At 56.7% G+C, this 22,874-nt stretch overlaps 1 protein-coding gene and 2 long non-coding RNA genes across 7 annotated transcripts in view; 1 reads left to right on the forward strand and 2 right to left on the reverse strand.

The window, feature by feature from the left end:
• Nucleotides 1-517: 517 nt before the first annotated feature.
• On the reverse strand, nt 518-8,628 carry LOC139080789 (uncharacterized). The gene is made up of 2 exons (XR_011535573.1): nt 8,431-8,628; nt 518-855 (listed from the first exon to the last, which is right to left on the reverse strand). It is a non-coding gene; the product is annotated as an uncharacterized lncRNA (long non-coding RNA).
• Nucleotides 7,370-22,874, forward strand: part of DHRS3 (dehydrogenase/reductase 3) — a 39,895-nt gene continuing 24,390 nt past the window's right edge. The window contains exons 1-2 of one of the 5 annotated variants that reach the window (XM_070603075.1): nt 7,370-8,073; nt 9,762-9,911. In XM_070603075.1, coding sequence (XP_070459176.1) covers nt 7,939-8,073; nt 9,762-9,911 — 285 coding nt within the window. In that variant the 5' untranslated portion in view covers nt 7,370-7,938. Of the gene's footprint in view, nt 8,074-8,651; nt 9,029-9,269; nt 9,912-22,874 lie in introns of those variants that run through there. The other 4 variants (XM_070603101.1, XM_070603122.1, XM_070603083.1 and 1 more) reach the window with 4 other exon arrangements.
• Nucleotides 9,471-10,818, reverse strand: LOC103543882 (uncharacterized). Its single transcript, XR_543029.2, has 2 exons — nt 10,687-10,818; nt 9,471-10,494 (listed from the first exon to the last, which is right to left on the reverse strand). It is a non-coding gene; the product is annotated as an uncharacterized lncRNA (long non-coding RNA).

A 22,874-nucleotide genomic window follows, 5' to 3' on the forward strand; every position in this document is an offset into this window, starting at 1 on the left:
GTGTGGTTGTGTGTGCACGTGTGTGTGCGTGCATGCGTGCGTGTGTGTGTGTCCGTGTAGAGAGAGATGGAGAGACAAAGACAAAAGTCCAGAGCAGGAAGAGAAAGAAGCAGAGAGAATGAGCTTTGAAGTAAAGTTGAGCTAAATTTGAATTGTGTACCTGCCACTGATTCACTCCATGACCTTGGCCAAGCTCCTTGACCTCCAATTCCACAGGTGTGACCGGGGAACACAGACCCTACCTCAAGGGAGCCGTTTTGATTAAATGAGAGTAAATTAAATGAACGTGAAGCATTTCATATACCACCTGACCCAGACAACATCCCACCCAAACGGTAACTAAGTAAATATGAACAAGTACTTTAGGCTTTTTCTTTCCAGAAGTGGGATCATGCTGGCCACACGAATTTGTATCCTAACACAGTACGGGTTTTACTGCTATAATTGTGGGAAAACAGACTTTCATTCTCAGGGAGCTAAAAAAGAAGAGTACAAAATTCCCAATTACACCCTGCTCTTCAGACTAAATTTTTAATGACGCAGTATATTGTCAACATTGTGCATATGTTTTTGGGGGGTTTGTTGTTGCTCTTTCCTTTATATTTGGAGGCCCGGCATAAACTCAACAAGCACCTGACTGGGGCTACAGATTCACAACGTCCAGAAGATCTGATTATTCCATCTGTCTCAGCAACGCCACTTAACACTGCACGATTCGGACAAGTTACTCCTCCTCTCTGGGCCTCCGTTTCCTCATCTGTTCAATGGGGATGGCAACAGCGCCCCTCAGCAGGTGGCTGTGATGGCTAAGTGAGAGTCCACGTGAAACAAAGGACCTGGTGCCTAGTAAGTGCCCTGTAAAAGGTAAAATAATAACAATTATTGTTTCTTACATTTAAGAGATACAATCTTCCTATTACAAATATGTGCCTTTCCGTTTGTCTGTTTCCTACATGTTTCTATAGACTAATTAGAGCAACAAAGCCCAGACAGGGCTTTTCGATGGAGCCAGAACTGGCAGGCAGCCCCTCTGTGCGCCCCTTCGTACTGGGAGACAGCCGGCCAGATGTGGCACAGGAAACAGGAGGCCGGAGGGTCGGGGGTACACGCGCAATGCCAAGGGGCTGCATGCCTGTCCCCCCACCTGAAGGCAGAGACTGGGCTTGTTGTGGACTTTGAGAGCCCTCATAACAAATGGCAGGGCTGTAATAAATCTTAGGGGAGGTCCATTGTGGAGAGGCAGGGAGGGGGAGACACCAGGATCCCAAGTCAGAGCCTGTCGCTTCTGCCTCCAGCTTGAATGTTCACAAGCCTGTGGCCTCAGGCAAGCGACTCAGCATTTGGGGGTCTCAGTGTCCTCGTCTGTCAGGACTAAAGGAGGTAGCACGTTTGAGGAGCTAGACACAGCCCCAGGCTGTGGTGAGCACATCCTAAACACCAGCTGGTCACGATACATCCATCATTAGGCTCTCCTGTCCTACTGCTTTTGTCTATTCGTTTTCAACTTCTCGATGACGTTGGTCTCCCCATTGATCCTCCACTTCTCACGGTGGGCATTAAACTGGGTCAGTCCCTATGAATACGTTTCCAGCAGGAGGGCGAGAAAACAGATACTGCTTTTCTGAAGCTCGCGTTTCATTTATTTCTGAGGTCTTGAAAGACCGACATTTGCTAGCTTAACGTCGGCGGTCTAGGGCGGAAACTGGCAAACTACAGTCCACAAACCAAGTCTGCAGAGCCCCCGGCCTTTCTGTGTACACTGCGGGTCTAAGAATGGTTCTTATACTCTTAAATGGTTGGAAAGTAAGCAACTTTGTGACATGTGAAAGTTATATGAAATTCAAATTCCGGTGTCCATAAATAAAGTTTTATTGGTACACAGCCAAGCTTATTAGAGAGAACGCGTCTATAACTCTTTACATATGGTCTGTTTACATATCATCTATTTACTTATTGCTATTTATATACTGTTTGTTTACATATCACCTATTTGCATATTGTCTATTTACATATCATCTATTTGCATATTGCCTATTTACATATTGTCTGTTTACATGCATCTATTTGCATGTCATCTAGTTGCATATTGTCTATTTACATATTGTCTATTGCTGCAACAGCAGAGTTGAGTTGTTGCAACAGAGACTGTATGACCCAAAAAACTTTACAGAGAAGGTTTGCTGACTCCTGGCCCAGTGTAAGGGGTTAGCACTCCTGTGGCCCCAGTGCTGGGCCAGTTCCAGTTCTGGAGAAGGCTTTTTATACCCCTGCCACTCAGGTTTTCTCCACCCTCCACCTCCCCCCAGACAGTGCCCATGTCACTCAGGCTCCACACCTGCCCCCACCCCACCCCAGATAGTGAGTTCCTTGAGGACATGAAGCCAGGAGGAAGGAAAAGAACACCCATGGAGCATCTTACCCCTGCCAGACACAGGTCCTTCAAAGATGTCATCTCTGTAGGTGGTAAAACCCCATTTTAGGGGTGAGAAAACTGAGGCTTGGAAAGGCAAATGCCCTGCCTGCCCTTACAGCTATTGAGTGGCAGAGCTTGGATTTGGATCCAGTCTTGCCAGCCCTAGGACCATCCTCACACCAATGCTCCACACCCTGATTTAGAATTATTTGACTCACCGACCAAGTCAGGAGGCAGGTGACAAACGCCGGGTGCCCTCCTGGCCTGAGCCCACGCATTCTCGAGTTACACCCCCAACCCATCCCACCCGGCTGTGTTCCTGCCACGTTCTCAGCCTTGGCTCCAGCCTGCATTTCCACCCAACCCCGGCAGCCAGAATAAACACGGCCTGCCCCAGCGTCCTCTCACGGGGAGCCCGCAGCACCCACTTCCCCGCTGCCACAGCCTGGGATCCAGGATAATAAGGGAAAGGGAAACTCGCCTGTGGGCAGAGCAAGGCTGGAGAGGACGGGGAGGCGTCATTCCACGGAGAACACTCGCCTGGGTCGGGGAGGTTGTCGTGGGCTGAAAGGAGCCATTCTACCTGCTTTTTAAAAAATTTTATGTATCCAGTCCTATCAGCCAAGACTTGCCAAGGAGAAAAGGGCCCCTCTTGGTAAATGTTCTCTATTAGAAAAGGGAGGTGTTTATGAGGTTTTTAAATGTGTCTGGAGACCCAGTGCCCAGGGGTTCCCCTCCCCACAGGGACTTTCCACCCGGCTGAAGCCTATTGTCCCCTCTCTGTTTCCTCTGGCCGGGCAGGCCCCCAGGTTGGCCATCTCACATCCCCCTAGGTGTCCATCTCCATGAAGACCCCTCAAGGCAGCCCACCTTAAACTTCATGGAACACGTGTTTCCACTAGACCAGGAGTGGCTCGGCGTCCACCCCTCATTCAACACTGCCCGCTTGTTCTGCTCAGGGCAGAGTAGCCAACGGTCCAATGAAGCCATGAGTGTGAGTGAGTGTGTGTCTGTGTGCATGCGTGCACATGTGTCAAGTTATTGGTATTAACATCCTGCTCAACAGGAATGTCCCTTGGAGGGATGGGACTCCCGGGAGGCCCCTGAGCTGGGCGCTCATGCAGCGGAGCCTCCAGGCGTCCCCGTCTGCCCATCGTTGGCCTGGTAACTGTGGCCTCTCTGGCCTGAACAGCCCGCGCAGCCTCTTCGCCCCGTCCCAGCATCCACCCTTCGTTCACTACAGGCTGTTCTGGACCCAGCGGCCGGAGCGCTGCTTCCAAAACATGGATCCCATCGCAGCTCCCCTCTCTGTTCCTGTCACACTGCAAACGAAACCCGCAGGCACCCTCCTGGCCTCTGGACACTGCCTCAGCGCTTCTCACACTTCAGTGTGATGAAAAGCACCAGGGGACCACGGCAAATACACTGCAGAGGCTGCTTCTGGAGGGCCGGGACGGAGCCGGGATTCTAAACTTCTCCCACGTGCCTGGGTGACACTGACGCTGCTGGTCCAGGACCACCCTGAGCATGGAGACCCCAGGTGAGCTAACCCCTCACCCACCTCCTTCTCCTTCCTCCCAGCCACTCCCATCTCTCTCTGTCCCCCTACCCTGTCTATATTCTTCCTGGCACTCTCCACCTCCTGGCGATGTAGTAAAGCCAGCCCCACAAGGGCAGGGACTTTGCTGTCCTCACTGCTGTGTCTCCAACATCCAGAACAGGGCCTGGCACACAGTAATGGCTCAGTAAATCTTTGCTGACCGAGGAAGCGGATGGATGAGTGAATGGAGATGTGCATCTGCAGTATTTCACTACCTCTGCTCCCGAGACCTCGAGGCCGAGGCTCAGTTTCTTCACCGGGGCAGAGCAGGTCAGACTTCACTTACAAAACACAAGTTAAAGACAAAATGACCAATTTTAAGACGGTGACAGCGGAGCATTGACCCACATGCAGAGCCGCAGCACGGGTCACAGGCCCACCGAGCCCCCGCCCCTGCCCTGGAGAAGCCACGAGTCCGATGTGAGGTCTGGACGAGAAAACCAGCAGTGACAGTGCAGCGGGACTATGCGCAGGGGGAGGGAAGACAGGGGCCAAGAGGAGGGACCCCTGGGCCAGCCCTGGGTGGGGACGGGGACACTGGGGCCTGAGGGGCAACTGGGAAAGCTTCCTGGAAAAAGTACCACACGACCCAAGGGAAACCTTGCAAGATGGATAGGGGTTTGCCTGGCTGAAGAGAAAAGGTTCTGGAGCAAGTGTGCAGTGGGGTGGGGCGGAAGGTACTGGCGAGATGAGGGAGTGCCCAGCCCAGCCGGTGTTTCGGGAGCCGTGCTCTGGGGCGGCCCAGGAGCACCCCTGCAGGGAAGCCCTCCATCTCTGCATGTGGCTGATCTGGCTCCTCAGCAGGGTTAAAAGGCCCCGCCAAGAAGGGACCACGGCACCATAAAGATGAGAGCTGGCATTTACTGAGCTCTCTGGAGGGGATGTCATGAGCATCAAACCCTATCCTCATGACTATCCTCCCTTTACAAACACGGAAGCTGGAGATGGGAGGGGGGAGGGATTTGAACCAGAGCTGCCCAACTCACAGCCACACTGCTCCTCTCTGACTCAACCTGCCTGACCCCGATAGCCCCCAAGTAGAGGATTAGGTGATAGTTGATTGACTGACTGACGGACCAACTGAATGAGTGAGTGAAGGCTTCATTTCTCCAGCTTCACTTTCTTCCCCATTAAGCGTCTGTTAGGACGAGAGCCACCAACCCAGAACAGCCCATGAGGAGGGCTCAGTGCCGGGAGACGCCCTAAGTGCAAAGGAGGGGAAGAGCTTGGCTGATGGTGGAAGAGGGAGGAAGCCTTCACGCAGGGGCTGTCAACAGTGAGGGGCTGCGCTGAGGCAGAACTGGGAGGTTCTCGAACGTCAGGCGCCCAACAATCGCCTGCTCGGCCTGCGTGTGGATTCCCAGGCCCCCACTCTAGGCTGCTGGTTCTGGACGTCTAGGCTGGGGCCCCGGAATCTGCATTTTGACAAGCTCCCCAGGTGGGCCTATACATTCCAATAGACATCGATGGATAACCTAGCCGGGTTCAAATCTCACCCGTGTGACCTTGAGTGACTTTCTTAACTTCCCTGAGCCTCAGATAAGTAGAAGGCAAGGCTTGAGACCCGTTTATTCTTCCAGCTGCCATTTGAGGTGGTGATAAGGAGAGTGCCTGGTCAAAGGATGACACGTGAGTGTTCACGCGCTTGGCACTGGGGATGCAATAGTGAGTAAAAAAAGATGGGTCTTGACCCTGGCGGGGTAGGGGGTGAGGGTCGTCACAGTCTGGTGGCCCATCCGGGGCCAGCAAGTTCCCCTGCAGGTCCCGGGCCGGCCCTGAGGTCAGCTGGCTCTAGGCTGGAAGGTGGCTCCAACCTGCCCTCCTGGGTCCTCGCACCTCCTGGGCCCGCCTTGCGCCGGGGAGCTGAGTCATGGAAAAAGTTCGCTCTCCAGGCAGCAGCTCACCTCCCTTCTCCATCAAGCCCACAAAGCCTCCTTTCACATTTTCAAGGGGGTGGGGGTGGGGGGCTGTGGGGCCCTCTCCCCAGGCTGGGATGTGAAATTTCAAACTTCGTCCTGGAGTTAAATTCCCCAGTCCCTGCCCCCAGGGAAACTAAGGGAGGAGAGGGGGAGGGGGGAGCAAGATCGTGTCCTGCGGAAGCCAGGCCCCAGGGACCCTCTGGGCCAGCCTGCTGAACTGTGCACCCCCAGCCCAGCGTCCCCTCAACCTCATCTTCTCGCGGACTTGGCGGCGGCATAGAGAAGGGGACAGATAGCCCCTCTCCGGGCAGCTGATGATGGAAAGAGCCTGAGGCTCATGGAGATGCCAGGCCCACAAAACCCACATCCTGAAGGTGGAACAAGTAGAAACAAGGTGTCTCCTTTTCGACCACAGTTCAACCCCAGCTTCTTTTAGAATTGCCTGACTTGTTTCATTCTACTCTGATTTCACCCAAACCTGATGGTAGGGGGAGGTAAGAAGCACCCTGGGTGGCCTTGGGTGAGAGGCTCAGACTTGCTGGGCCTCTCTTTCCTCCTGCGTTAAATGGGCGCAATGACACGCGGCCTCGGGCTGTCTCCTGTCTCACAGGAGATGTGTAGAGGGCCTGTGATGTTCCAAATATCAGTCCGGGTTCTCAACCTCCTTCCCACTCACTGCCCTCCCTCCATCCCAACACACACCCGGGGAAACGTCAGCAGGACCCAGTGGTCACCCACTGGGCTGGCCTCCGAACGGGGTGGGGTGGCAGGGTGGGGTTGGGACTTCAGTGGACATGCTGCTGTGTTTACGAGTCACTTAACATTTCTGCGCTGCGGTTCCCTCCTCTGTAAAGCAGTGGGCGTGTGGCGAGGAGGAGCCATGATCTTTGCAAGCCCTTTTAGGCTTGGGGTGTTAATCTTATGTGGGGAGAAAGGCCTGGAAGGAAAAGGATGGCTGGTGGGTTAGCAGGAATAGGAGGCTGGAGGCTGGGCCAGCTTGGAGGCGCTGTGTCGCATCCGGGCCGCTAGGCGGCTTCGAGGATAAGAGATGAGACCAGGGCGAGCGCCCAGCTCCAGCTCCGGACTTTCCTGGCTGTCCTCCTGGCAGGCCCGGCCGACACCAGCCGCTGCTGGGTGGGAAGGGCCTGTCTCCCCCACGGTGGGACTCCTTTCCCATTTTACTGGCCCCCAAGGTGGGAGAAGGCCGTCACTTTGACGGAGTCCTGCCCTTAGCTGCGGCCTGGCAGTCAGATGAAGGCAATGGCCTGCCTTTCCATCCTGCTTTTGGAGGGTGGGGTAGAGGCAGGGTTGGGTGGGAAGAGGAATCAAGTCTGGGTTTGGATCCCTCCCTCCCCGCACTTCCTGGCAGGGCAACCTGGCAAATGGGGAGAATAATTCCCCCACTGCAAGGTCAGTGGGAGGATTAAATGTCAGAATATAACCCTCAATGTAGGAGAGCCGCTCCTCCAACCCCTCTTCCGGATCTCCTTTGCTCTTCCAGGGGCTCTGCAGATAACGAGCTTCCCACTGCTCCCGGAAGGAACATCCTCACCTGCACACCTGCCTCCCCAGACCCAGAGGGTCTCTGCAGCCGAGGAGGGAAACCCTTGCCACCTCCTCCCCAAATCAGCATTTCTCAAAGCGACGTTCTCACCCCAGCCTCAGCAGAACTACCAGGAGGAGCACTGAACACACTGATTCCAGCACACCCAGCCCTGCTGAATCAGACCGTCTGGGGGTGAGGCCCAGCACGCTGCGCCTGAACAAGTCTCTCTCGGTGGAGCCGGAGAACCTCTGTCTCAGATCACAGGGCAGCTCTCTGGCTCCCCCTCTCTCCTCCTGGCCTGGGACAGTCCGGGGCAGCGGGAGGCAAGTCCCATCAACACTTTCAACTGGGGCTGCTCTTTAGTGACTCACCTTCCAGACTTCCTGCTACAGACAACTCGCAATGGCTGGTCCCACCCTCCAGCCGAGGAGACACTCGTGTTGGGGGAGAGCAGGAGGTCATGAGGCCGGTGCCCCGCTGGGGCAGCCCAAGGAGACCCAAAGAGAGAAGTCGCTGCCTGCACAGCACATGGGCCACTGGTTTAGGACGTTTTGTTTACAAGCTTTTGTTATTAAGGAAATTGCTGTCAGTCAAGGTAATTCTAGCCCAGATGAGCAATAAATATGCTCCCAGCTAATCTTATGGGGATTTTATTGGCACCCTGGGGGCAGAGGTTCCTTTACCCGGCCCGCACCACCCCCCCCAAAACGAAACCCTGCTCCCCAGCTGTTTCCCTCAGCAACGCGAGAGACTCGGGGCAGACTTAGAAAGTGCACTCTAAGTGGAGACAGAAGACGTCCGGGCAAAGGTCGGGAGTGGCTTCCTGGTCCTACCTGGAGGCAGGGAAATGACCTGAAATAAACCCTGGGCGACTTGGTTGGATCAAGGCATGCGCGAGCCCCCCTCCCCCCCTCCCCCGCCCCGGGCCTGCCCTGCACGCAGGGGCGGTCACCTGGCCCACGCGCGCCCCAGCCCGGGGAGACGGCGTCCCGGGCAAGGAGGAATGTCTCAAGGAGGGAGCCGGTTCGCAGGAGTCGGTTCCAGCGTGTTCGAGCTACGGCTGCGAGCCCTCAGGGACACCGCCGGCAAGTCCCGGCTTGCAGCGAGGGGAGCCAGCCCTGGGAGAGCGCGAGTCGGAGCGAGCCCGTGTGCGCGCCCGCGCGCGCGCCCCGCGACAGCGCAGGGGGAGGGGAGACCGCGGCAGCCACTCAGAGGAACAGGAGTGAAGCCTCAGACCAACTTTAACTGTCAATCAGACTTAATGGGGTATTAAAAAAAAAAATGGGGGGGAAAAAAAAGGGCGGCCCTCTCGCTCCGCGCCGCTGCTGCCCCGGGAGCGAATTAATAAGGCGGCGCAGACGAGGGCGTCCGATCCACGCGCGCTCCGCACCCGGGCCCTCTCCAAGTTGGAAAGGACAAAAAGAAGGCAATAAATGCTAACAAGGGAGAGAGAGGGAGCCGGATCGAGCGGCAACTCCCAGCCTCTGCTGGAGGAGAGAGGGAGGGAGGGAGCCGGAGAGAGCGAGCGCGCGCGAGGGCGAGCCATGCACGTAAAGAAACTGACACCCGGACCCCCCACTTCTCCTGCACGTTGCTGGCAATCAGATCGCGTTTAAGCAATTTCCTGAGCCCAAGAATAGCAATGAGTCGGGAGACTTTCGCGGGCTGAAATTGGGAGCTCGAAGCACTTTTCCCCCTACTTTTTTTTTTTCCTGCAGAAGGGGGGGGGGGGACGCTACAATTTGGAAACAGCTTTTTTTTTTTTTTTTTGCTTTTTTTTTTTTTAATCTTGCACTTTGAAACCGCGGGACTGTAGCAGGGTGCGCGCGTGTGGTTGGTGCCTTTTTTTTTTTTTTTCCCTTCCCCTGCCTAAACTCCTCTGTCAGCCCGTAAACATTACCTGAGAATTCCCCAGCCGAAACGGCTGCCGGGGCAAGAAACTTCTTGTTAGAACTTTCCACCTCCAGCTTCCCCTCCACCCCTCTTACTGTCCCAACCTTCTGAGACGCTTTTTCTCCTCCCCAGGAGGATTTATCTTTCTTTTTTTCTTTTTATTTTCCTTTTTCTCACCCGGTGTTTTGCGTTTGGGAAGAGGTGATTTCAAAAGTGGCCAGGTGGGACGCCTCTCTCCCCCTCTTTTGGTTTATTTATTATTGTTTGGGGTGTTTTCTTTTTCAATTCCTGTTTTGTTCGGTCCGGGGAGTTTCGCTCCCCCTACCCGGCGCCGCGGCGCGGAGGATGGTGTGGAAATGGCTGGGCGCGCTGGTGGTGTTCCCTCTGCAGATGATCTATCTGGTGGCGAAAGCAGCCGTCGGACTGGTGCTGCCCGCCAAGCTGCGGGACCTGTCGCGGGAGAACGTCCTCATCACCGGCGGCGGGAGAGGCATCGGGCGCCAGCTCGCTCGCGAGTTTGCAGCACGAGGCGCCAGAAAGGTACCCGGCACTGCGCGTCCAGGGGGTGGGGGCTGGAGGCGAGGGAAGACCCCGGGAGCGGGGGTGCGCCCACCTGCTGCCGCTGCCGGGACGCGCGCCCGGGGTCTGAGAGTCGCCGGCCACCCCACTTGTCTGCGCCACCCGCGAGGGCTGAGCTGGTCGGTTTCACCTTGTACATTTCCCGGGCACCCGACTGTCTTTTTCCGCAGGTCGGGAGCTTATCCGCTCCTTTGGGATCGGTGGCTGGCTGGCTGCTCACCCCTACCCCGAAAGTCAGGAGACCCACCCTTCTCCCACATTCCTCTCTCCCGAAGGAAGATGTGTGTTTTCCCCTCTCCCTGCCCCTCTCTGCCGCCACCCTGGTGAGTGCAGGGTGTGTGCGCTCCTGCGTAGAGCTGGGAGCCGCCTGCGAGCTGGCGCTTCGTGTTTTCCTTGGCAGCCCGCTTCCCAGCCCCGACCTGGGCGACTGCAGCTCCGGAGGCACGAAGAGAGGGGATCCTTGGTTTGAGTTTGAAAAGGGAGGAGCGGTGTGGCTGGTCTAGCCTGGCCTGCCAGGCACTCGGAGGCCCAGGTGTTTGGAAATCTGGAGGGAGGGGCACAGGGGTCACCAGAGCCCTTGTTCTCACCTTCAGCCCTGCCCCCTCTTCCCAAAGACGGCCCCAGAGGGGAGCCCTCCGCATAAGCGGGGAGGTGACACTGTGGGGAGAGCCCTCCCCCCAAGGCTGCCTCTAACTTTTTGGCAGTCCCAGCACCTCTTCCTCCAGTTTTCCCAGACCTGGTGCTGGAGAGTGGGGAGGGCCAGCCGGCTGTCACCCAGCTCCGACCAAAGCCAGGCTGACTCACACGGTGACTAGAGCAAGGCAGAGCGAGATCTGAGGCCGGCAGGCTGGGCCGTCTCCAGTCAGCCCTGTGAAGGGGAAGAGCGAAAACAGGGGAATTAGTTTGAAACTTAAACTGTTGTGAGCGAGGGGGTGAAAGGGCCAGCAAAGCCAGCTGATCTGACATGGAGCCACATACCTAGGGGATTAAGTAAATATGTACTGTAGAAAACCAAACCTGCGTATAATTCCAGGTTGCTTTTGTTTTGTTAAATACTGCCCTGAGATTTACAATTCCTCTGGGGTGGCTCCGACGGGGAACTGAACTTTGGAGCCTGTACGATCAGCCCGAGCTGATTGCCATTAACTCTTCCCTCCCCGGGGCCAGCGGGGGCCCTGTCGTGGTCGAGCTTGCCGGGGTCTTGCTTCTCCTTGGGTGGTTGGACAGCTGCTGACCTTGCCGTTGGGAGGGGAGTTCGGAAGTGTTTTTAACCCTTGGACACACCGAAAAAGGAAGAAGAGTTGTTCTCGGCAGTTTCACTTCCTCGGGGTGATGCCCCATTGAAGGGCTCCCGGAGCCCTTTGTTGGGGGGGGTGGGATCGGAATGGCAGGTGAAGGCGTTCTTGCAGGGGGATGTGGGCTTTGGGACAATCGTGTGTGATTGTCATTCCTTAGCTGTCTGCGTCCCACAGAAACTCTTCTGACTCTTCCAGCTGGCCCAGGTCCTGAGCCTCTTTTACTGCTCTCTTAACTGGCTGCAGTAGGCATGTGAAGAACTCTTTTAGTCAATCTGGAAAAACTTGACTGACTATAAACAAGCCTAAATGGAAAGAAGTATATGGCGCTGGGGAGGAGGAGGGTGGAATGGTGCAGAGTGGCACCCTGTGCAAGTTCTGCCCTGGGAACCACGCCCCACCTATCTTGGACCGGACGGCCTCCTCCAGGGAGTAAACCCAGGGCCACTTAGAAATGTGTCTGAAATAGCTATCAGGTCACTGCAAACAGGATCCATGGGGCTTATGGAACTGCCAGTGCCACTCACCCTGGGTTCAGTCATCAGACCACTCAGGATGACCAAAAGTGCTCCCTACAACTCTGTAATTATCTGACCAGCTACAGGAGCTGCTTTTTAATGAGACTTCCGCTTGCTGTCAGGGTGGGGAATTTGGAATCGAGGCTTCTTGCCGGAGTCCATCTGGGGCCGGTGAGGGGGTTTTGGACAATCCCCAGAGCTAGGAGTGTTTGGGGACAAAGGGCCACGGGTTGTGGATGGGGGTATTTACGGGAGCTCGCTGAGTGGGTTGTGTGAACCGTGGGCTTAGGGTGGGCCTGGAGCCACCGGAGAGAGCTGGGGAGGGCAGCACCAGTGACATCAGACGGGTCAGATGACTCTCCTTCTCCTCTGGGTGGAAACAGAGGCTGCCTCAGAGAGCCCTTCCAGCCTGGATTCGGCTGGCATTGGACCTGCAGCAGGCAGGCCCCCAGAAGAGAAAGAAAGAGAAGGCCCAGAGTCTGCAAACAGCTGGCACATCCCGGAGTTGTCTGTTTACTTTGTGGGGGAGTGACAACCCAGTTTCCCATAATGACCTTGAGTCAAAGAGGATTTGGCAATATTTGGGGCGGTAGTGCGCCCTAGGCAGCAAAGGTGACCCGAATGAGGGTTTTTCTTAAAGGGACACAGAGGCTCCAGGAGTCAGAAAGTCACTCACCTGGAGACATTGCTCCCTACCCGTCGTGTCCCCAGGTTAACTGAGGCAGGGCCAGTCATGGTTAGCGGCTCAGAGGGGAGGGCTCTTGCTGGGTTATTGCCCACTACACTCCTTTTTATTTCCTATGTCCTCCTGGAATTCCTCCCACAAAAGCCTTCGGAGTTGGGCCCATCCGTCTCCCCGGCAAGGCTCCTGGCTAGCTAGGCAGCTGGCCAGGCCTCCAGAGTCTTTGACCTTGACATGGTTTAAGCAGAGTCCCTGGGAGGATGAGAAGTGGGCTGGCTGTTTGGAAGTATTTGCAGTGGCTGTTCCAGCCTTTGGTCCAGTATGAGGCAAGTGGCTGGACGAGAGCCCTGGGTCAGGATCGCAGGCCCATGGGCGCAGGAGCAACACACCCGGGCCCATCCTCTCCGTGGAGGAGGGGTGGGCTGAGACTCAGGGACCCATTTCAGGGGGGTGGTATGAGAACTGGCTCAGAGTTGTTGCACCTGCCTTGCTGTTATTGAATTTTCGGTACCCTGTTCCCAAAGCAGCAAGCCAGGAACGAGCCCTTGATGTAGATTGTGAATCCTATTCTCCACCACATCCCTTCAGCAGATCCCATATCCTTCCCACTCCTGGCATTGGGGCAGGCCCAGGCCCGACTGGCCCGTGACAACGGTCTTTGGGAGACCTAGTTCGGGGAACCGGCCTGAGGTGTCTGACAGGTGTTTGCTGCTGCCCAGGCAGGGAGAGAGGTGGGGACAACAAAGATGAGTAAAGACACAGAGACGTGGCCAGGTGCTTACAGTCAAGGCACAAATTCCAGCGCGTGTTAGTTTCCTGCGGCCGCCATAACAAATTACCACCAATCTGGTGGCTTACAACAAGAGAAGTGGATTCTCTCCCCATCCTGGAGGCCAGAAATCTGACATCACGGTGTTGACAGGGCCCCACTCCCTCCAGAGACTCCGGGGGAGAACGCTTCCTTCCTTCTTCCAGCAGCGGGGTCTCCTGGTTGGTATTCCTGGGCTCGTGGCTCCATTGCTTCCATGGCTGCCTCCATCTTCACGTGGCCTTCTGCTCTGTGTCTCTGTGTATCTCTGCATCCTCTCATCTTCCTATAAGGACCCCAGGCATTGGATTTAGGGCCCACGCTAAATCCAGTATGACCTCATCTTGAGGTCTTTAACTACTTACATCTCCAAAGACCCTATTTCCAAATAAGGTCACATTCTGAGGTTCCAGGTAGACGTGAATTTTGGGGGGACACTACACAGAGGAAGCCCAGTGGAGCTGTTAATCTCTAACAAGCGTTCATGGAGGGCTTCCTGAGGGAGGCGGCATCTGAGTGAGCCTTGGAGAAGGTCAAGAGTTTCAACCAGAAGGGATGTGAGAAGGGCCGGCCAGGTGCAGGAGACCACCTGATCAAAGACTGTGTCCCTGGCTGAAGGTGGGGGAGGGAGGCGGAAGGCAAAAGAAGAAAATATTGTAGAGCGGGACAGGGAGCAATTGAGGGAGGCAGGGGCTTGCATCTCAGACTCTGAGTTGGGCCAGTACTATGAGAACAGGAAAAAGGAGAAGGAAGAGAGGGGTCCAGACAGAATCTCGTGGGACCCAGAGTCATCAGGCCAAAATAGCTGCATTGAGTGACTGATGGGGCATGAAGGTCACAAAGCCAGGGGTGGCATGGCAGATGCAGACATGACCCATCTCTCCCATCCTCCCCCTGAATGCAGCCCTGGCTGGGAATTTCTGGGAAAATACCAGGCTCCCACCTCACGTGGCCCAGGAGCAGGGGGGTGGCCACCTGTCCTACTGTGGCACCGGGGAAGTCTTTCAGCTGGTAGCATCTGGTCCTTGGGTTTCAGACAATGGGCCTTGGGCTGTCTCCTGAGTAGACAAGCTCCTCCCTCTTTCTGCCCCACTCTCTTTCCCTGGGGAACAGAGGCAGCCACGTCTGGGGCCACCCCGCTGCGGCCTGCTCTCCTGGGCCAAGAGGCCAGAGACTGGGTTCGAGACCCAGCTCTGCTTGCGACCCTGGAAGTCACTGCGTCCTCTGGGCTGCGGCTAAGAGGCAGCCCTGGAAAGCAAGAGGGGACGCGATGACCCCTGAGACCCTGGCATGCTCTCAAACTCTCGTACTGTGGATCAGCCATCCCAGGAGAGCAGCCGATTGCCAAGCTCTCTGAGTTTGGGGGAAGAGAATTCTGCAAAAAACATTTGTCCTCATCACTGAGGGTCTCGGTCTTTCTTGCTGATCTAGTCAGCAGGTCCCACTGAATGAAAAAGAAGCAACTCCGACTTGGGAAAGGTGCCCTCAGTCAGCAGGAGGCCTTGTGCCTGTCTCTGAACGTCCTCAGCAGCGACCAGGTAGCCACCTGCCATGGACTCATTGCAACTCTTATAGGAGATGTTGGTGTTTTCAACCAGTAGCTTCAAAGGAACGAGAGGCCCAAGTTTCCTGACTAGCATGTGAAGCAGAAGTTTCAGTTTTTATCCTAAAACCAGCAATTGTCTATTTGGGCTTCAGAGAATGCCCTGCAGATCTAGAAATACTGAACCTGAGTCAACAAGTCCATCTTCAGTCTCAGCCCATCTGCTAATTCTCGTTCGGGCTGCAAGCTCTTCTGAACTTTGAGGCTTCCCGAGCCGGGCATTTCTGCATCTCTGCCCAACGCCCTTCTGCTCTCGGCATCCTCATGGTACTTTCTCTGCTCCATTTCCATCTCCTGATCTGTTGAGAAAAGGATCTCAGCCGCGTTTAGAGGAAGTAGACGTTAGCCGTCCTTTACTACTTCGGAAGGTGATCTGGTTCTTGCAGTCCTGCCACTTGTCCCTGAGGCCTTCTCCCTCCCTGCCACCATCAAAATCCAGCCGAGTTCTAGGCCTCAGCACGGGCAGGCAGGATTCCAGACCCTTCATGTTCTCCTTTATCCTTGGGCAAGAGCGCGACCACACCTAGAATGTTATAAGATGCTCTCCTCGTTGCCTTCAGAAGACACAATCTAAAAATACACCAAGTCTGTAAGATATTTGAAAGGAAACATTTGCAACTTATTATTCAGATGAACCACGAAGGTCAGGAAGCAGATGAAGCCGAATGAAAGGGAGAGCAGGGGGGGTCTACTGAGAGGCCATCGCTCTCGAATGTACGCTCGTCCGCTGTAGGACGAGTGAGGCCCCCTGAGAGCAGCAGGAGGTGTTAGCGTGTGAAGATGAGGTCGCATCGGATTCTCAGAAAGGGAGTGCTGACTGACGGGACCAGGGCAGCGAGCGGAAGGTGGTGGGGACGCAGTCATTCAGTCAACAGATCTGTGGCACACCGTCTGTGCGCCAGGCACTGTTCCAGGCACTGAGGATACAGCCGTGAGCGAAGCAAGCAGAACCCCCAGCATGTGGAGCTGACAGTCTAGCGGGGGAGACGCATCTTAAACCAGATCCGCAAAATTGTGCTAAGGAGAAAATGGATGAGGCGAGGCGCACGGGGGACCTGGTGGGAACGGGGGCGCAGCAGCCCAGGCAGGGGGAAGACAGGCGCTCTGAGGAGAGGTCGCGCCCAGGGTGTCTGGGCGACTGTGAGGAGGCCAGGGTGGCCAGAGCGGAGAGAGCGAGGGGGAGGGGAGGAAGAGGGTGGGGGGAGGCAGGTCACTGATGGCAGATCACTGATGCCTCGGGTGAAAAAGGCAGACCGGCTCGAGGGTGACCCAGCTCTGGGGAACTGTGACTGTGCCGGATTTGTTCACTGATTCAGCGAGCGGGACCTGGGAGCTGCCGCTGGGGCCACATGAGCAAGGTCCTCCCCTGGCGGCACTTATGTCCTGGTGAGATGACCGTCTCCGCATTGATAAAGCCCCTGATGTTTGGAAAGATGGGTCAGCTTGAGCAAGATGACTTTAATGGTAATAAAGGTTGACTCCCCCTCAAAACCGAACAGAAGCCAGTGCACTGGTGTGCAGAGCAAAGGAGGCACTTTGCTGCTCTGCTCTGTGGCAGGGCTCCTGGAGTGCTGTGGTCAGTGTTGGTCAGCACTCTGAGAGGTCCTTGAGCAACTGGAGGGTGTCCAGGGAGCGGGCGCAGGATGACGAGGACTGGAAGCCACAACTTAGGTTGGAGGGCAAGTCCATGGGTGTTTCGTCGACTACTTCAGGGGCTGGAGACGGCCTCAGCTGCCTTCCAGCACAGCGGAGGCACGGGACCTGGTCCAGGTGGGGTGGAGGGCCGCACCAGGCCCCTGGGAGGGCTCGGCCGTGTAGACTGGAGCCCCGCACTGGATGCCTTCCTGCGCTTGGAACTCTCAGCAGGTGAAAGCTTCCTTTGTCCAGGTCTTTCAGGGTGTGGGAGAGAGAAGGGGGGGGGGGAGGGTGCAGGGCAGGCCCATGGTCACATCCTTCACTCTGAACTGCAGTTGTAACCAAGACCCCCGTGCCACCCGAACTGGATGCTGGCGGCTTCCCTGGGCTCCTAGTACTCTATGGGACTGTAGTACTGTGGTAACTATAGTGGTAACATGACCGTGGTACTATCCTCCAGGTGGCTGTGGTACTACCTGTGGTATATAGTAGTGACTGCAGTGCCACCAAGACTGGTACTCTACACTCACTGTGACACCGTACTTGCCTGTGGTCCTGTAGTGACTGTGGAACGGTACCCTGTGTGGGGTGGACGTCTGCATGACTGTGCCATGCTTTTTCACGTCCGTTGTCTTACTCCTGCCAGGGGCAGGTGTGACCCGCAGCCCATTTCTAAGATGCAGGTGAAGTGAGCTGCCGTGGATGCGTCGCCTAGGGCAGACTTTGACCCCAGGATTCCTAGCTTCAAAGGCAGGCCCTTTCCCGTGGGACAGATAACCTCGGCCGGCCAGCCTGGCCCAGTGAGGGTTATGGAGAGGTCAAGGGACAAGCAGTTAAATAATGGGGCCTAGTCCACAGAGGGTTCTGGAGAGAGGACTGATAAGCAGGGCTGGAGTGCCTGGGATGTTGGGATGTCGTTAGGCACTGAGTTATTTGCACACAGTGAATGGGATTCTCACCCAGGGACTGAGGCCGTCCTGGCGAGCAGGGTTTGCTTTGAAGAGCCCAGCTGTATCTCGCTCCTCCGACTCCCTGAGTAGCATGAATAGCAAGGAGCCCGCTCTCGGGGACGAGGAGTGCTAGCTCCTTCTGGCGAAAGCTGAAGTTACTGAGGGCTCTGAGGGTGCCGAGGAGGGAGAGACACTGAATGAAGGGAAATCCTAGAAGACTTCTTGAAGGAGATGGCAAGCGAAAGCAGTGCAGTCAGGCTCACTCTTTTGCTGGCTGTAGAGCCCTTGGAGGATCTGAAGGAAGTATAACCCTGTCCGGGAAGCATGCACGGAGATGCACATTTTATGCTAAGGAGTCCTTGGGCCCCCGATGCCTGTCCCGGACGCAGGGTAAGGAGCTTTGGCCTGGATCTGATCAGAACCCATCCAGCTCCTCCAGGCTTGGGTCCAGATCAGGACCGGAGCTCAGGTCAGACGTCTGGTGTCCTGCGACGCAGAAGCCAGGGCCAAGCCCAGGGGGAGATAGGACAGATTTGTGGCCTGGTAGCAACAGTCAGCCTGGCAGAGGCCACCTGGCCCACGCCCCTCTGACTCCGTGGCCATCCCCTGCTTTGGGAAGTGTGACCTCGAATTTCCTCTCCAGTGGCCTTTCAAAGATGGGGCTAGAAAAGCAGAAATGAACCCTGCGATCATTTTGTCCACACTGAAACCTGCTCCTGGGGAGGTGTTTACACATCGTCTCCTGTCTGCACGTCCCGCTTCTGCAGACCCCTGGCCCATCTGAGCCCCGACAGCACCCAAGGCAGACCCCAAGCCCACTTGAGGTTCTAGGACCAGGTTTTCAAACTGTGTCGACAGCACCCACCGGGCTCCAAGGAGGCGGAACCACGTGGGAGGTGGAGCAGATAGGGTTCTCAGGAGCCCCCACCACGATGTAGCTAGATCAGCGCACAGCTCAGAAGTCCGTGCATGATTTCTGTGTGTGCTCTGAAGGAGTGCCACTGCTTGGAAGAGAAGAAAACTGTGCTCAGAAATTGCCCGGGACACACTCCTGTCCCCGCTGATCCTTACCTGGACCTGCCGAGTGTCATCTCACTGAGGCCTCAACCTCGGGCTCCTTATTCCAGGGTGAGGAAGTCTGTGGACTGACGTGTCCTTCTCTTACCTTGTATCTTTGCCCCTCAGCAGAGGGCCCCCCACTCCCACCCCAGGCGGCTAGAACGCCAGGCCCTGCCCAGCCCTCAGCCAGGGCCCCTCCACCACCAGTAGGGACCCGTGCGCTAGAAGCCCTAGTCACTCAAGCAGGACTGAGACAGCCTCCCGAAGGGGGCCCAGCCCAATTCAGCTCCCAGCCCTGGGAGAATGACTTGGCCACCCTGGCATTAAAGCCAAGGGCTGGCCCTTGGGCGGTGGCACAGCCCCCGAGGTCTGTGAGTGGTAGAGGCCAGCCTGCCAGCCAGGGCTGCCAGGAGCTAGCTCCTAATCCCATGAATCCTAGGGCAACCTGGCAACCTGCTGTGTGACCTTGGGCAAGTAACTTTCTCTCTCTGGGCTTCAGTTGCCCCAGCTGCAAATGGAAGGGGTGAAGATCCAGTGAAATAACGTTAACCTCCTAGTTCAGGGTGAGAGCGTTTGCAAGAAAGGGGGGCTCCCTCCAGTCGGGTTGGGGGAGGGGACCGAGGACAGCCCCCAGCCCCCGCTCTGCACCTTTTGCTTCGTGGACCAGGTGCTCTGCTGGGACGAGGGGCAAAGGACAAAGAACCTGCTGGCCGGACTCGCCCTGGTTCTGGGATTCCCCGGGGAGGGGAGAGTTCCGCCGGGGCCACAGAAGACCTCAGGAATCCCGACCCTTTCTAGAAGTCAGGGGGAGGGAATCACTCTCCCCACAGGGAGGGCTCAGAGGCCGGCAGCTTCCCTCCCACTCGGGGTCTCAGACCCTGCTGAGATGACTGGCGGCGACAGCCCCTTTCCTCATGGGCAGCGGCTGGTCCAGTGCATGCCCTTCTGCGGCTGAGGAGCGGATGCTGGTCAAGGGCCGGGCTCTGCTCTGGTCCCGGCTGCCCACTCCCCTGACAACCACCAGCTTCCCCTACGTGGGCATGAGTCATTTTCATTTCTGCGTCCAAACAGCTTCACTGGTCAGGGTTGGGCTGTGGTGAGGCCAAAGTCCCGGGTTACCATGGCAACTCACCATGCTTTGTGGCTGCCTGTTGCCATGTATCTTCTCCAAGACACAGTAAGATCTTCGGGGTCAGGGACATGTCTCTTACTCACCAAGTGTCCTGGGCACCTGGCAAAGTATGTGGCACACAGTAGGTGCTTAATAAATGTTTGCTGCCTGAGTGAATGCATGAACGACCCATCCGAGCGAGTTAGAGCCATGTTTACTGAGCGCCTACTGTGGGCCAGGCACCATTCTGAGCACTTGACGCGTAATCAAGTGTTTTGCTGCCCACAGGAAGCCCCAGCGTGGGGGCTGCTGTTGTCCTCTTCTTACTGGTCAGGACTCTGAGGCTCGGTAACTTCAGATCTCGCAGCCACTAAGTGACCAAGTAGGATTTGAACGCACGGCATCTGCTCTCGAAGCAGTGAGTTTCGTTGCCTCTCAGTTAGTCATTCTGTGGCACGGAACAGATCGTGTTGACAGCCCCAGCAGAGTGTGGGCAGCACGTGCCTTTAGCAGCCAGGGAGGCTAAATGGGTCAACAGCGTTGATTACGGCCCTCCTGACGGTGGGTCCGGCCGTGTCCTTCAGGCTGGTTTATTGACACTTGTGACCAGCCCGTCCCAGGGTAGGCCCCACTCCCGGCACGCCTCCAGCGGCTCCCACCGCGTGGTCTTAGGCAGGCCCTCTCCACCACGGGGCCACTCCCATCTGCCCCTTGCTGCTTAAATCCCCAGCTCCCAGTCGAGTGGACAGACTGGAGTCCTCTGTCCGGCAGTTCTGGAAGGGTCCCGGAATTGGGTCTCCCTGGCTGTGACTGGTTTGAGCCTGGAGCAGTCACTAGTAATGGTTTAATGATAGATTGGCCAGCTGTGCGTCACAGGCCTATCTCTGAGCCAGGGGTGTGCCAGCCCCAGCCAAGTTGCGGTGTTTGAGAGTGGGAAGGTGGGCTTCTGTGGGGGAAATTGGGGTGCTGTTTACCAGGAAAAGGGAATCGGGAGCAGACGTCCAGTACTCCTCCTTGTGGGAAGACCAGTCCCCTTCTCGGTCAGCTCAAGCAGAAACTTCCAGGAGATCCAGGCCTGCCTGTGAGCCAGTCCTCCCAGGTCTGGTGCTGCAGACCTTATCAGGTCATTTACTGACACTCATGGGTGAAAAGGACAGAATGGACTTTTCAGAGTTGAGTTGAAAGCTCCCTGCCCTCAGGGAGATTGTAGTTCAAAGAGACTCAAGGTGGCCTGGCAGGTTGTCAGGAGACTTTCTTTGTAAGCTTTTCTAGAGGATTTAAGGCCACTGTGCTAGGAGAGTAAAGGAAACCCCTTTGCTGTCACTGTTCACAGCCGTTTCCCTGGTGTGAGAAGCCACCTCTCCCTCCTCTCTGGCTGCAACCAGAAAGGAGCTAATCCCGGGTCCTTCCAAGGTGGGAGGAAGAGTCAGGGGTCAGGGGGACCCAGTCGAGCCCAGCCGGCGAGCCCGGCACGCCCTGGCCTCTCAGGGCCCAGCAGCAGGTCATCCTGGGGAGCTGGGGCCAGCGTGACCGCAAAGGGCAGCGTGACCTTCCTGCAGGCAGGCAGGCCTGCCGGACACACCCACATGGAGTCAAGCCACCCTTGGCTCCCACAGCCGGTGTCCTCACGTCCCTCGTGGCAAAGAGGGGGAGTCTCACCCCACTCTCCAGGCCGCCTCCCCGGACGCAGGCAGCAGGGGAGCACGAGTCTCCAGGCCCGCCAGGGGCACGGGGCAGGGAGGGCCGGGAACGCCATGTGCCCTCCGAGGGCTCACGCCTCCTCTGCTGCCAGATCCCCTGGCCTGGTTTGGGGGCCACCTCTGGAGCCTTCGTGTTGGCAGATGCCTGAGCGTGTGTGCGTGTGCATGTGTGTATGTGTGGGTGCACCTGTTTTCCATTTTTTCTTTCTCAAGGAGCCGATATAGAACAGTGAATCAGACTGTGAGCTCGAGAGTCAACAAAGCAAAGTTCCTGCGCTGGCTCTGCCACTCACGGCTGAGCGCCCGGGGCACGTCCTAGACCTCTCTGAGCCTCAGTGTGGTCATCTGTACAATGCAGACTCAGTGAGATCATCCCTCGGACGTCCTGGGCATGGCGTGAGCGCTCAGGAAGTGGTGGCCATGATGGTGAGGCTGTGGGCCGTGTTCCGCCAGCTACTCCAACCCCTCTCGTGCACGCTCTACGAAACCCTCGGGCATTTCCTTACAACCAAAACGGTTTGTTTGAAGCAATGCTGATAGGTTAGCGGGGGAGGGGCTGCTGTGCCCCTGGGGTCCCACAGACTTTGGGGTTCAGACCCCACTCCTCCTGCTGGAGGCCTTGGACAAGCCCCCTAATCTCGCCATCTGAGCCTCCTGGGGCCTCTCTAAGACACCGCCCCCAAGTCGGTGACCTCAGATGGCACGGGTACTCTCCTACAGGTCTGGAGGTCAGAAGTCCAAATGGGTCTCACTGGGCGACAATCAAGGTGTCAAGGCTGCCTTCCTCCTGGCGGCTCCAGGGGCAAATCTGCTTTCTGGCCCTTTCCAGCTTCTAGAGGCCACTAGTCCGTGGCTCGCGGCCCCTTCCCCCGTCTTCAAAGTCATCACTCTGAGCCGGCTTGAGTAGTCACAGCGCCCTCGGGCTCTCTTCTTCTGTCCCCCTCTTCCACCTCCGAGACCCCTTGTTACTCGTGGGGCCCACCTGGGTAATCCGTGATACTTTGTCTATTTTAAAGTCAGCTGAGTAGCAAATTTAATTCTATCTGCCTTTCCCAGGTAAGGCGGCATGCTCACAGGCTCTGAGGATTGGGACCTGGGTCTCCTGGGGGAGCCCTTTATTCTCCGGCCACACTCTCTGAGCCTCGGTTTTCTCATCTATAAAGTGACAGCTCTAGTCCCAAACCTCAGGGCCACTGGGAGGGTTCCAGGAGACTGTCGAACACGCCAGCTCCGAAAGTGCGGGTGGGGGCTGCCCTGAGCACCTCCCGAAAATAAGCTCTGTTCCAGGTGCCACTCAAGATGGCCAGGGATGGAAGATGTCAGAGCGCCAGCAGCAGAGCCCATGGCAGTGTGACTAGGACAGGAGAATGTCATCGGGGAGGGTTTGCCCTTGGAGAGCAAAACAGAAACGGGGAAGTTCAGTTGACCCCGCACTAGGTGCGCAGCTGCTCCACGAGCAGGCTCGGGGTCACCCTGGAAGGCTTCCTGGGGGGTCGATTTGGCAGGAGGGAGGGGCATGCAGGGGGCTTTCCAGGTCCCAGGGACAAGGTGGGCATTGCAGGG

Source organism: Equus przewalskii, chromosome 2, assembly GCF_037783145.1.
Source record: "Equus przewalskii isolate Varuska chromosome 2, EquPr2, whole genome shotgun sequence".
In the NCBI taxonomy this organism is placed as follows: domain Eukaryota; kingdom Metazoa; phylum Chordata; class Mammalia; order Perissodactyla; family Equidae; genus Equus; species Equus przewalskii.